The sequence below is a fragment of the Cryptomeria japonica genome, chromosome 2 (genome assembly GCF_030272615.1).
Source record: "Cryptomeria japonica chromosome 2, Sugi_1.0, whole genome shotgun sequence".
Classification (NCBI taxonomy): Eukaryota; Viridiplantae; Streptophyta; class Pinopsida; order Cupressales; family Cupressaceae; genus Cryptomeria; species Cryptomeria japonica.
Window position 1 is genome coordinate 208,532,944 of NC_081406.1, and position 11,882 is coordinate 208,544,825.

At 33.6% G+C, this 11,882-nt stretch overlaps 2 protein-coding genes across 4 annotated transcripts; both read right to left on the reverse strand.

Annotated features, from left to right (window-relative positions):
* Positions 1-466: 466 nt before the first annotated feature.
* On the reverse strand, positions 467-2,407 carry LOC131074970 (GDSL esterase/lipase At1g28600). Of its 2 annotated transcripts, none has more exons than XM_058011726.2 (5): positions 2,151-2,407; positions 1,829-2,071; positions 1,575-1,744; positions 1,083-1,344; positions 467-963 (listed from the first exon to the last, which is right to left on the reverse strand). In XM_058011726.2, exons 1-5 carry the CDS (start codon positions 2,401-2,403, stop codon positions 740-742), a joined length of 1,152 nt encoding a protein of 383 aa, XP_057867709.2. In that variant the 5' UTR covers positions 2,404-2,407; the 3' UTR covers positions 467-739. The 2 variants fall into 2 exon arrangements, with proteins under 2 accessions (XP_057867709.2, XP_057867708.2); XM_058011725.2 differs by having other exon boundaries at positions 1,814-2,071.
* Positions 2,408-7,549: 5,142 nt separating this feature from the next.
* LOC131074967 (GDSL esterase/lipase At1g28600) lies at positions 7,550-9,490 on the reverse strand. Of its 2 annotated transcripts, none has more exons than XM_058011722.2 (5): positions 9,185-9,490; positions 8,851-9,108; positions 8,379-8,548; positions 8,023-8,284; positions 7,550-7,931 (listed from the first exon to the last, which is right to left on the reverse strand). In XM_058011722.2, exons 1-5 carry the CDS (start codon positions 9,447-9,449, stop codon positions 7,708-7,710), a joined length of 1,179 nt encoding a protein of 392 aa, XP_057867705.2. In that variant the 5' UTR covers positions 9,450-9,490; the 3' UTR covers positions 7,550-7,707. The 2 variants fall into 2 exon arrangements, with proteins under 2 accessions (XP_057867705.2, XP_057867704.2); XM_058011721.2 differs by having other exon boundaries at positions 8,379-8,560.
* Between the last annotated feature and the right edge of the window lie 2,392 nt (positions 9,491-11,882).

Genomic DNA, 11,882 nt, shown 5'->3' on the forward strand with positions numbered 1-11,882 from the left:
AAAAGGCCGTGTTACTTCATGGAGGGCTCTATATGGGTCCAATCAGCTCATTGACCTTAAATGAGGTGGTTGGAGGCTTTTCCGTATGTTTAGTTGTTGTTTTAAGTTTGTATTCATCTACTTGTACAGTGACATGTATTGACAAGTTGACTTAATCTTGAGGTTTGATCTTCAATACTTGTTTATGATGTATTAGTTACATTTAATTTCTTCAAAACAAAACATTATTCCATACATTCTTATGTCTTTTATATTTTATCCTCAAAAATTCTTTGACAGAACATTACATATATTTTAAATAAAACTAAATAGTGAGGCAATTCATATATTTGATATATATAAACTCAATATTATAGAAGACACTAATTTAAAAAAGAACCACAAAATAAAATTAAAACTTGCCAAATTGTAAAAAAGATGTGGCACAAAATGGGATGCTATGGCTTAATATTAGATAAGTTTACTCCAAGCGACGAAATGTTTCCATAGTGAATATTAAATAAGTAAAAAACTTCGACCTTATTCCAAATATTTAGACGTCTAGAAGAGGCAGAAAATAACGTGCATGCGCCAAATAAATAAAGAGAATATTTTAAGTTATATAATCATTCGGAATGCCGCCTTTGTTCCGCGGCAAGAGAAGATGGGCATGGATCTGTTTTAATTACTCATTTTTCCTTTTCTACAAAGATATTTGAGGCCTCCACCCTGCCTCTGATTGTTAAAAGGAACCTACTGCTCATGAACAGCCAAGCGAGACGTTGGGAGGTTCAACATATTTTCCCGATGCAAATTTAGCAGCGATTATTTTGTTGAGCACATCAGTTGGATGGAAGTCATCCCAGTACACGTAACTCTCCGCCTCTGAACATCGCCTTGAAGAGCTCGTTCCACAAACAGCCGCGGGATTGTAGTTGTACTCTCCACCCCCACCACAGCATGCAACATTTCTCACTTTCATTCCTGTCCAAATATATATACTATGATAAATAGATAAAATCATATTTATTCATTATTCCACAATCAACTCAATCAACATAAACCATGAAAATTAATTCAAACGTTACCAATTGTTTACCCACCATATTTTGCAGGATGTTTGATTACGCTCATGAACGCCCTGTAATAGTCCCCAAACATTATGTTTGAGTCCCTCAGTTGCTCGCGCAGATCTCGCAGTGCCATCTTTAGCTTCGTCTCATGAAGGTGATGGATTTCATTCACCTCCACAAGGCAGTTATATTCATCTTTGCTTCCATTCAACATGGTCAAATAAAATGGGCTGCATCCTTGCGGTGGAACCCCAACAACCAGGAAATTCCTGGCACCGGTCTCATGGAGCTTCTGCATGAAAATCATATTTATGTCACAAATCCTTTTTCTTTTTCGATCAGTTTTAAATTTCATACATACAATAAATAAATAATATATTAAGGTCTAAAGAACATCGATCAATTTTGAATGTTTCACACTTCTAAACCTAAAAATCAAAACTTAATGTTTGTGATTTAAGCCATCCGTTCTTTTCCAAAATAACCAAAGATTAATGAAGAGAATTTATATAAAAAAGGGACCTTGACTAGAGTGACGATCTTAAGAACAACAGATGGCACTTTCTTCTTAATCTCTGCAACGCTTAGACCAGACAGCAACGCTACGCGGTAGTCATTAACGCCGAACTCTCCCGGAAGATAAAGCGCGTTTGCCATCGCCTCTTTACTGGGTAAAACAGCGCTTAAATTTCCTGGTTCAATCAAACGTTATATTTTTAAAAAAATCCTCATTTTTTTTCCTCCTTCAAAATTTTCCATACCTTCAAACTTCGTACCGCTTTCGAAAACCCGCTGCCGGAAAGATTCAAACCACTCGAACTGTACATCCAAAGTTAACGGATTCAACGCCATTTTTTTCCTTCCCGGTCCCGTGAAATCTAATTCTTCCACAGAAAGTGCAGTTGCCGACGCTACCGAGAAACACACTCCTCTCCTGTAATCTCTACCCGCTTTGATCGTTGCCTCAGGCACCAAACTTTCAAGATAAGGATGAAGCAACTCCAATTTGAAAGCATCCGCTGAAAAAAAAAAAAAAACCCACTGTAAAACAAGAAACACACGAGAAAAAAAAAAAGAATGAGTTTTGCATCGTATTACCTAAATGGTCGATAATGAGCTTTCCATCAGAGAATCTATGGGCGGGATAACCAGGGAAAGTGGAACCGTAAGGAGGCCTGGTGGGCTGAAAAACCAGAAGTGGAAATGCTATGACTGCATTTCCTGTGTCGAAAAGCGATGCTCCAAACTGAAATAGTGTTGTGAAACATCCTTCTTTCGATGTTCCATCTGCAATAAGTGGCAGCCATAGAATGGCATAGACCAAGCAGAACGCTGACAGTAGCTGCTTCATTGAGTTTTTTCCCGCGGATCTTTTGGAAGGGATGTCAATCATTTATTTAAAGGGAAAAGGTCACGGTTAAAGGTTGAAGACATTAATTTTGGCCATCAATCTCCATGAATGAGGACTCTCTACATCATGATGTTACAGCTGTACAAAACAAGAATCATTATTAAAGTCAGTGAGGCGGCTGAAATATCTAAACCTGGACCATTCGTATATAAATTCATATTCACAAATATTCACTTAACTGTATTGATTTATTTTTAAATATAATATTTTATAATCTAATTGGATCTTTTAAATTTATTAGATTTTAAAGTTCATAAGATTTGTTTTTTGGATTCAACTGTGTAAAACATCAAAAATCAGATTGCTCATCATAATGAAACATTGATGCAAACATCTTTTACACAATTTAATTCCAAAAAATTCTCATGCAATAATTTTTTATTACTTTATAGATCGTTACTTTATATAATAAAATAAATTGATAAATGTTCTGCCAATTTTTTAACGTGCTAACTAGATTTGTCGCCATGCAAAATCGTATTTAATTCTTTTCTCTGGTCTTTGGTGGCAGACTTTAGCATTTAAATAAATAGACTTTATGAGCTGGAGTTGATTTCATGTAAGAGGAGAGACGTTTTCTCTGTGATGTGATATGGAGTAAGTGAGGTTGGTGTAGACTCCAATGACTGACGATACTCTCATCAATTCAATTATTCATTCTACTTATTGTTCTTTTGTATAATATTTTAATATTTATTTTATTTTATTTTAAAATTTATCAGTTTATTTGAGTTTAAGTTGGTTTATATTAAATTTTTTATAATTAATTTTATTTTAAAATATAATAAGTGTAAAATCTATTTTCAAGATACAGTTATGTTGTGAATTTTTTAATTTAAATTGTTTTCAATTTTATTAAACAAATTATAACAAATCAATTGATTGTTACATGTCAATTTATACACTAAATATTTTGATTCGTCAAGAATATTGTATTTAAAGATATATTCTAACTCATTAATGGTGGAAGAGCCAATCAATTAGATTCTATTCATAGAACCTAAAAAACATCATATTCATACTCAGTCAATTTATCATCCACACCAACGAAAAAATCACATTAATTTTTTTTTCTAAAATATGATAAGTGTAAAATCTATTTTCAAGATACAGTTATGTTGTGAATTTTAAATTGATTGTTACATGTCAATTTATACACTAAATATTTTGATTCATCAAGAATATTGTATTTAAAGATATATCCTAACTCTTTAATGTTGGGAAAGTCAATCAATTAGATTCTATTCATAGAACCTAAAAGCATCGTATTTACACTCATCAAATGATACTCAATCAATTTATCATCCACAACAACAAAAAAATCACATTAAAAATTTCTTTTTTAACAATTTAATTTTTCAATTATATATTGATAATGAATATTTTAGTTGATTTGATATTACTCATATTATTTCATACACCCAATAACCTTTATTTGCATAACACCCATAGAAAAATTAAGCTAAATTCCTTTGTGGCCTTCAGCTCCAAGATAACCTATTATTGACTCAGAGATGATTATAACGTCTAAACTATAAACAAAACGCCATATGGCACATATGAGCAACCTTCGATATCCCTAGGTGATTCAGAATTATTTCAGTATCTTAGTTAGGAAGATTCAAAGCCAAAATATATTTAAACAAATTTTAAGGTTCACTATATTCAATACTAAGAACGCTAAGTCATTCCAATCCGATATTGTGCGGTTGTAAGAGTTTTAAGAGATTCAAAGCCCACCATACACGTGGAACCGATCAACATAGTAGAAGGATTCTTGCTCAACAATTAAGAAGGTAGCTACTTATGAAGGTCTAGCGAGACATTCTACTTAATGCAGAGATCTGCCTGCCCCTGTCTGGGTAAATTCAAAATGCTGCTCAAGGACATGAGAGGAAAGGAAACTTGAAGGAAAACTTGTTTAATACTCAAAGCACCTCACAAGTTCTCGATCTATAAATGTTTCAAACCAGGATGACATAAGATATGACTCATTAGCAATCTTTGATAAGTATATGTAAATGCTCTATGGCAAAACAAACTCTCACTCTCTATATATATCACAATACATCATATCATCTGTGAGTTGTCTTTGTCTTTGATGTTATATTTTTGTTTGTTTATATTGTTTTTATTCATAATAACAGTTGATTGACTATTTTTTAGAAGATGAGCACTAGTTACTATCTATGTTACAATTATCTTTTACTTTTTGTTCACCCAACTTTTTAATTACTAAATTTAAAGAAATCAAATAAATGATAACTAAAAGTTCATTAATAAATTTCATATGTATCAATCGCAATCCACTTTATTCCTACTAGTTAGAATTTTTGGACGTTAATTGGAGGAGTTATACAACTTTATTGGTACCCATAGTGCATGACAACTATGACATTTGGACATAAGTATTGGTCATTTTTGAGGTGGTCGTGGTGCACGGTTATTGAGACATTTTTAAGTAGGTATTGGAAGACACTTTTAAATTACTATTTTTTGACCTTGCATGCATATCGAATTCCACAACATGCGGTGTTACTACCCATAAGTCAAAACAATAGTTATAAGCAATTAAGTCGCATATGTAGACAACCCAAAAAAGTCGTCAAAATCTGATGTACAATTTAGAATCTATGGATGTCTGAAGTTAGCTATAACAACTACTGATACGCTTCTCTTATAATGAATAGTTTTCTATTATTTAATTCAATATTTAAAAATATATATGCAATAAAAAATAGTTTATAAAAGAATTGCACAAATAAAAACAGTCAACGACGGCAATATAAGGATGAATATCAAGGGTGCATAAATAACAATTGACAATACAATAACTTTATCTTGTTTTAAAGGTGTTTTTGAAAAGAACAATTATACAATATGGTCAAATCCATAGCAACAATCACTCAAATTGTTATCCTACCATAATCCAACAAGCCACTCGTGACAAAACCACTAGAATAATAAAGTTGATGTCAATTGTGCAAATGAAAATTTGAATCTTCATTTGAATAGGCTTTAGAGATGTTGAAACATCGAATATCATTTTCTAGAACTATAAAAGTTGAAGTTTAATCTAGATGTTAGCCATTTATTGTACTTTGCATCTTCTTTGGAATCTCCCTTCAATTGAGATATGACATGAAGTAGGTGAGGATGGTGTAGACTCCAATGACCGGATGACCCTCTTCAACGTGGGAACTGCTTAAATCATACATTAAGCTTATATTTCTAGGTTTAAAAGTGTCAAATACTCAAAGTTAACTAACATTTTTTAGGCTTAATATGTCGATTAAGGTATTTTGTCACACTAATAATATACTTTTAGGCTTAAAAGTGCTAAACACTCAGAGTTGACTAACATCCTCTAGGCTTAATATGTTGCTTAGTGTGTGTGGTTTAAGGCTGGCCTTGTGCCAGTGGATGGTTTTGTTCATGGATAAGGAGAAAATGTGGCTAGAAGGAGATTTATAGAGAATGGCCATGCCTTTAGCCTTAATATTGTTCTTGGTGTTGACTTTGAAGAGGAAGCACAAGACTCTAACACCATTGTAGACATGGATGTGGTGGACTAGGAATCCTATTGCATGAGATTTTTTTTCATGTTGTTTCTTCCTACTAATATCATACAAGCGTCAACATTAAAGTTTTGTAAAGGGTTTTGTTCTCTTCTAGATTTTGCCATGTTAGTGCTGCTATTTACTATTTTGTTCAAAATTTCATCGAGTTCTCCTTTTGTTAAAAATCAAAGACTTGACTCGTTTTACAAAGGAAAGGGGAGGTAAACCCTGGTCTTAGGTTTTGAAGTTCTTGTAAATTTTGTAAGGCGTATCTATATGTGCACGAAAGCACTCAGAGATGATACCCAATGCAAGTATTGTCAAACGTTATAGGATAGCAGTTAATCAGCTAAAGATACCGTTGATGCATTTTCAAACTTTGTAACTTTGTTTCATATATTTCAATATTAATATAAGTATAGGCCTATGGCCTTTAGCTCCCCAAAAAAAAACATTAATCGTGGTTAAAAAATGAATTGAAATGTCAAAGAGGAATTCTCATACTTCTATCTGTCAAATAATATATTTGTGAAAAATAATTTTACACAAGTTCGTTTCATATGTTCCAAATTAAAAAAAATATAATTAGGTATTTAATTTTGGTTTTAATCTGAAATGTGATTTGATTAAATGTTTCAAAACAATTCATCATTATTAAATAAATTTGTTGTTTAATATTTAGTCTAATAGGTTGAAATTTATAAAAACTATATAATTGTTTTAAATTAGATAAACTTGGCAACCATAAAATTAGTCCCATGAATATGGGATCTAAATTAAACTAATGAATGTTACCTTTGCTAAATTCTAAAAATCCACTCATTTGTTTTATTTTTAATAAATGTTTGCATAAAAAATTGATTTATGGCTTAGGAATTGTATTTAGTAAGGATAGTTGCCCTCTTGTATCAAACCCCTCTTGTATCAAACCCCTATAGAAGTGACATATTAGTAAATTTTATACAGAAGACGACAAGCAATTACACAACATACCTTAAGATGATAATATCACTAAATTATACAATTCATTTGTTCGTTGGATATTTTGAATGAATTAAAGTTTATCTTTTGAAGTATTCGTGTAATTTAGTCAAATATAAACAGTACAAGTGAATATATATAACAATACAAAATAAAATAAAATACTTACCCACTATTCATACGTTATATGTGTGTGTGGGGGTGTGTGTGGGTGTATGTGCGTGCGCGTGTGTGGAGGATTTGTCATCCACAATCATTTTAGCTACCTAATACGAGAGAGAAAGTTTTAAGTTGAAACCTCTTCAGCTAAGAGTCGAGGATTGAGAGGGTATCCATTTTGCCAAATTTGTCAGTGGCACAATCTTGGTCTCATCCCTTATGATTTTGAAGCCTTGCACTCAACAAGACTTAATCTTTAATGGACTCATTAAGAACCATTCAACTTCATTGACTCATTAACTTAAATTAGATTTTTCTATTAACAAAATGAAATGAAAATTGTTTATCTTTAATATAAAAAATAAAAATAAAAATGAAATACTACATTTACACCAAACAGACAACATTTATAAAATATATTTTACATAAAGTAAACGTTACATTACATTACATTTCATTATTTATCAAATCTCCACCACCGTTTACTCAAATAAATGGTAGAGCATCAGTCCTCCATTGTGATTCTTAAGAAGCTTGTTTGTGCTCAGGAACAGCCAAGCGAAAGGTTGGGAGGTTCAACATACTTCCCCGATGCAAATTTAGCAGCAATTATTTTGTTGAGCGCATCAGTTGGATGGAAATCATCCCAGTACACGTAATTCTCTGGCTTTGAACATCGCCTTGAAGAGCTCGTTCCACAAACAGCCGCAGGAATGTAGTTGTACTTTCCGCCCGAGCCACAACACGCAATATTTCTCACTTTCATTCCTGTCCAAATGCACATATTAGCTTTCCCAACCCAGTTTCAATCAACACAAGCCATCAAAACTAGTTCAAGCATTACCCATTTTCTACCTACCATGTTTTGCAGGATGTTTGATTACGCTCATGAACGCCCTGTAATAGTCCCCAAACATTATGTTCGAGTCCCTCAGCTGTTCGCGTAGGTCTCTCAGTGCAATCTTCAGCTTCGTCTCGTGGAGGCGATGGATTTCATTCACCTCCACAAGGCAGTTATATTCATCTTTGCTTCCATTCAACACGGTTAAATAAAATGGGCTGCATCCTTGCGGTGGAACCCCAACAACCAGGAAATTCCTGGCACCGGTCCCATGGAGTTTCTGCATGAAAATTGTATTTATGTCAGAGCTAAATTCCGCTTTGTTTAAGTGAAGAAACGAAAGATGTATGCAGACAAATGGTTAAAAAAAGGACCTTGACTAGACTGACTATCTTGAGAACGACATAAGGTACTTTCTTCTTGACCTCTGCAACACTCAAACCAGACAGTAACCCCACACGATAGTCGTTAACGCCGAACTCGCCCGGAAGATAAAGAGCATTTTCCATCGCCTCTTTACTGGGTAGAAGAGCGCTTAAGTTTCCTGATTCAAATGCTAAAAAATTTCAAAAATAGTCAATTAGGGGAGACTAACAGTTAACAGTTATCATTTGTATATTGTCTATGGATATTGGTGCTTTTTAAATAGGTATCAGGTGACATTTATGTACATAACAGATTTCACAACATGCATTCATCAATATCTGATGTACCGTTAAAATAATATGTAGATGAATGAAATTAGATATAAAGACTACTGATTCGCTTCCCCTGAATTTGCAAATTTGATAAAAAGTTTTTGAAAACTACATTCATAAAGAAAACATATATATTTGTACTGCATACCTCTAGAGTTGGTTCCGCTTTCCAGAACGCGCTTCCTGAAATTCTGGAACCACTCGAACTGTGCATGAGAGGTAAATGGATTCAACGCTATTTTCTTGCTCCCAATTCCTGTTAAGTTCAATTCTTCCACAGACAGTGCAGTTGCCATGGCCACCGAGAAGCACACTCCTCTCCTGTAGTCTCTTACCGCTTTCTTCGTCGCCTCGGCCTCCACACTTTCGAGATAAGGATGAAGCAGTTCTAATTTGAAAGCATCCGCTGAAAAAACCCCACACAACACTGTAAACAAGAAACGCAGGATAAGAAAAAAGAATGGGCTGTGCATGGTAATTACCTAAATAATCGATGATGAGCTTTCCATCTGAAAATCGATTGGCGGGATAGCCAGGGAAAGTGGAGCCATAAGGCAGCCTGGTGGGCTGGAAAGCCTGTCGTGGAAATGCAATGACTGCATTTCCTGTGTCGAAGAGCGATGCTCCGAATTGAAAGAGTGTTGTGAAGCATCCTTGTTTAGAGGCCTTGCGTGCATTTCCATTACAGAGGCATTCCACCCAGAGTATGGCAAAGATCAAACAGAAGGTCCGCAGCTGGAACTTCATATCGCCGAAACTTTTAGCTGAATGAGAAAGTCATCTGTGCTGGGCGATAGAACTTAAAGGCAGATGTCTTGTCTGGGTTGGAGTTTGCCATGGCAAGTTGGTGTAAGACATTTAATTACTCCACCCATTCTCTGTCGGCTCTGTCTCTTACATTTACTTCCCATTGAACTCATTTAATTCATTGTAACTGAAAAAAGTAAAAACTCGACTCCGAAAACCATAGGTAGCGTGTCTACTTCAGCGACTATACTATTAAATACTATGATATTTTACATTTTGATGTCAAAAAAAACATAGACAGTAAAATTCAGAAGTAGCTTAATGATTTTGATGTCATTCAAAAAAAAAAATATATATTAGATATAAATTTTATTTTTTATATTGAATTAATGAAAAAAATTACATATATTTATACAATGAGTAGGTTGTCAATTTTTTTTTAAAACTACCAACAAACTAATATAAATAATAATGTGTATTGTTTAAAAGGCTAAATAAATGTCTCCTACTCGTTGCCATTTTCATATTTCACATTCCTGCCCCTCCCTATGGCTCAATCCTCTACTGTGGATCTGGTGGTAGATCTTTCTTCTCCTAGTGGTGGCTCTTCTTGGACTGCTACTAGTCATGCAGTGGTTGTGATTGGGGCTCTGACTGTGGGAATTCCTAAGTCGGATGCTATGGCTTTGGGTCCCTCTCTAGGTTCTTTTTCTCTGGTTGTGGGTAGGACCTCCTCTCCTAAGATGTTGGCCGGTTGTATTAGGGCCATTGCTCCCCATGTTTCCTTTGGCTCCACGCAACGAGCATCCTATGTAGACCTGTTAAGGAAAATCTTGTCAGTGGCTAATGTAGCCAAGGCTACTACCGCTCCTAGTGATTCTAAGAAGATGAAGAGTTTTGTCAAGTTGACAGTTCCCTATGCTTCTAATGCTCATGGGATTCCTCTAAGAAAAATAGTGCATGAATGTGAGGATTATTTTGCTAAGTAGGGCTTAATCTGTAGGTTTTTTTGGTTTTGGCCTTCGCTTCCTGATTTGCAATGTTGGATTTAGGAGGGTTGATCTCCTCAAGTCAAGGGTAAAATGGAGCATTGTCCATTTGTCAAATTTATTTTCATGGTTTGCTTTGATTCTGAAGATAATTAGTGGGTTGTGCTTGATGGTGGGTTTGTGCACCCTTGGGTTTCTTCTTTCAATCCTTTGAAAGATTCAACCGATATTTTTCTTTATTAATAAGGTTTTCTTATCTTCCCCTTAATTTCTAGTATGATGAAGCCTATGAAGCTATTGGTAATATTTTAGGTAGTTTCTTGAAGGTGTACTCTGTAACCAAAGTCTTTGGTCATACTTCCTGTAGTCACATAAATCTGTCCACTTAATTAAATGAATACTTAGTATTTATTTGATTATTTAACCATCAATTAATAATTAATTAAATTAATATTTAATTAATTCATCTTAACCCTCTTCTCCTATTAATTAAATAAATTATTCAATTTATTTGATTTAATTCACTTAACCAAATTCATACCATTAATTAAATAAATAAATCATATTTGTTTAATTAAATCTTCTCTCACATTTAAATAAATTAATATTTATTTAAATCCCCCAAAATCCCACCTCTCACATTTAAATAAATTAATATTTATTTAAATCCCCCAAAATCCCACCTCTCACATTTAAATAAATAAATCATTTATTTAAATCACCTTTATCCTCCACCCACTTGTATTTTCCTACAAAAGCAAGTTGCACAATTATTTTAAATAAATAATTTATTTAAATCACCTTTATCCTCCACCCACTTGTATTTTCCTACAAAAGCAAGTTGCACAACTATTTTAAATAAATTATTTATTTAAAATCCTATTTATCCTCACCCACTTGAAACCTTTAATGGTTTCCTTAAAGTATTCAAACTTGATGGCTTTAAAGTCTTCAAACTTGATGGCTTCCTTCTATAGTCTTCTTAAGACTTTAATGGTTTTCCTTAAAGTCTTCAAGCCTTTAATGGTTCCCCTCAAAGTCTTCAAGCATTTTAATGCTTTATCTTCCTTTTTCTCATTTAAATAAATTAATATTTATTTGAATATTTATCCAAATACAACTTGCACACATTTATTGAAATAAATGAATTTTTATTTTAATAAAATCCTATTTTCCCTCACCCACCAAATCCACTTGCAAAATCTAATCCCCTTCTAGATTCTTCTAACCCCTTCTTAATTAACTTAATCCATCCCCTAATTATTGTCACATTCCTAAGCAAAATGGAGTCACTTCTCAAAGCCTAAAAGTCTTTGATAACCATTAAAGGCTTTCAACCTTCAACCACTAAATGTCTCAAAGTCTTGGATAGCCTTTGAAAGCTTCCAACCTTCAACCACTAAATGTCTCAAAGTCTTGGATAACCTTTGAAAGCTTCCAACCT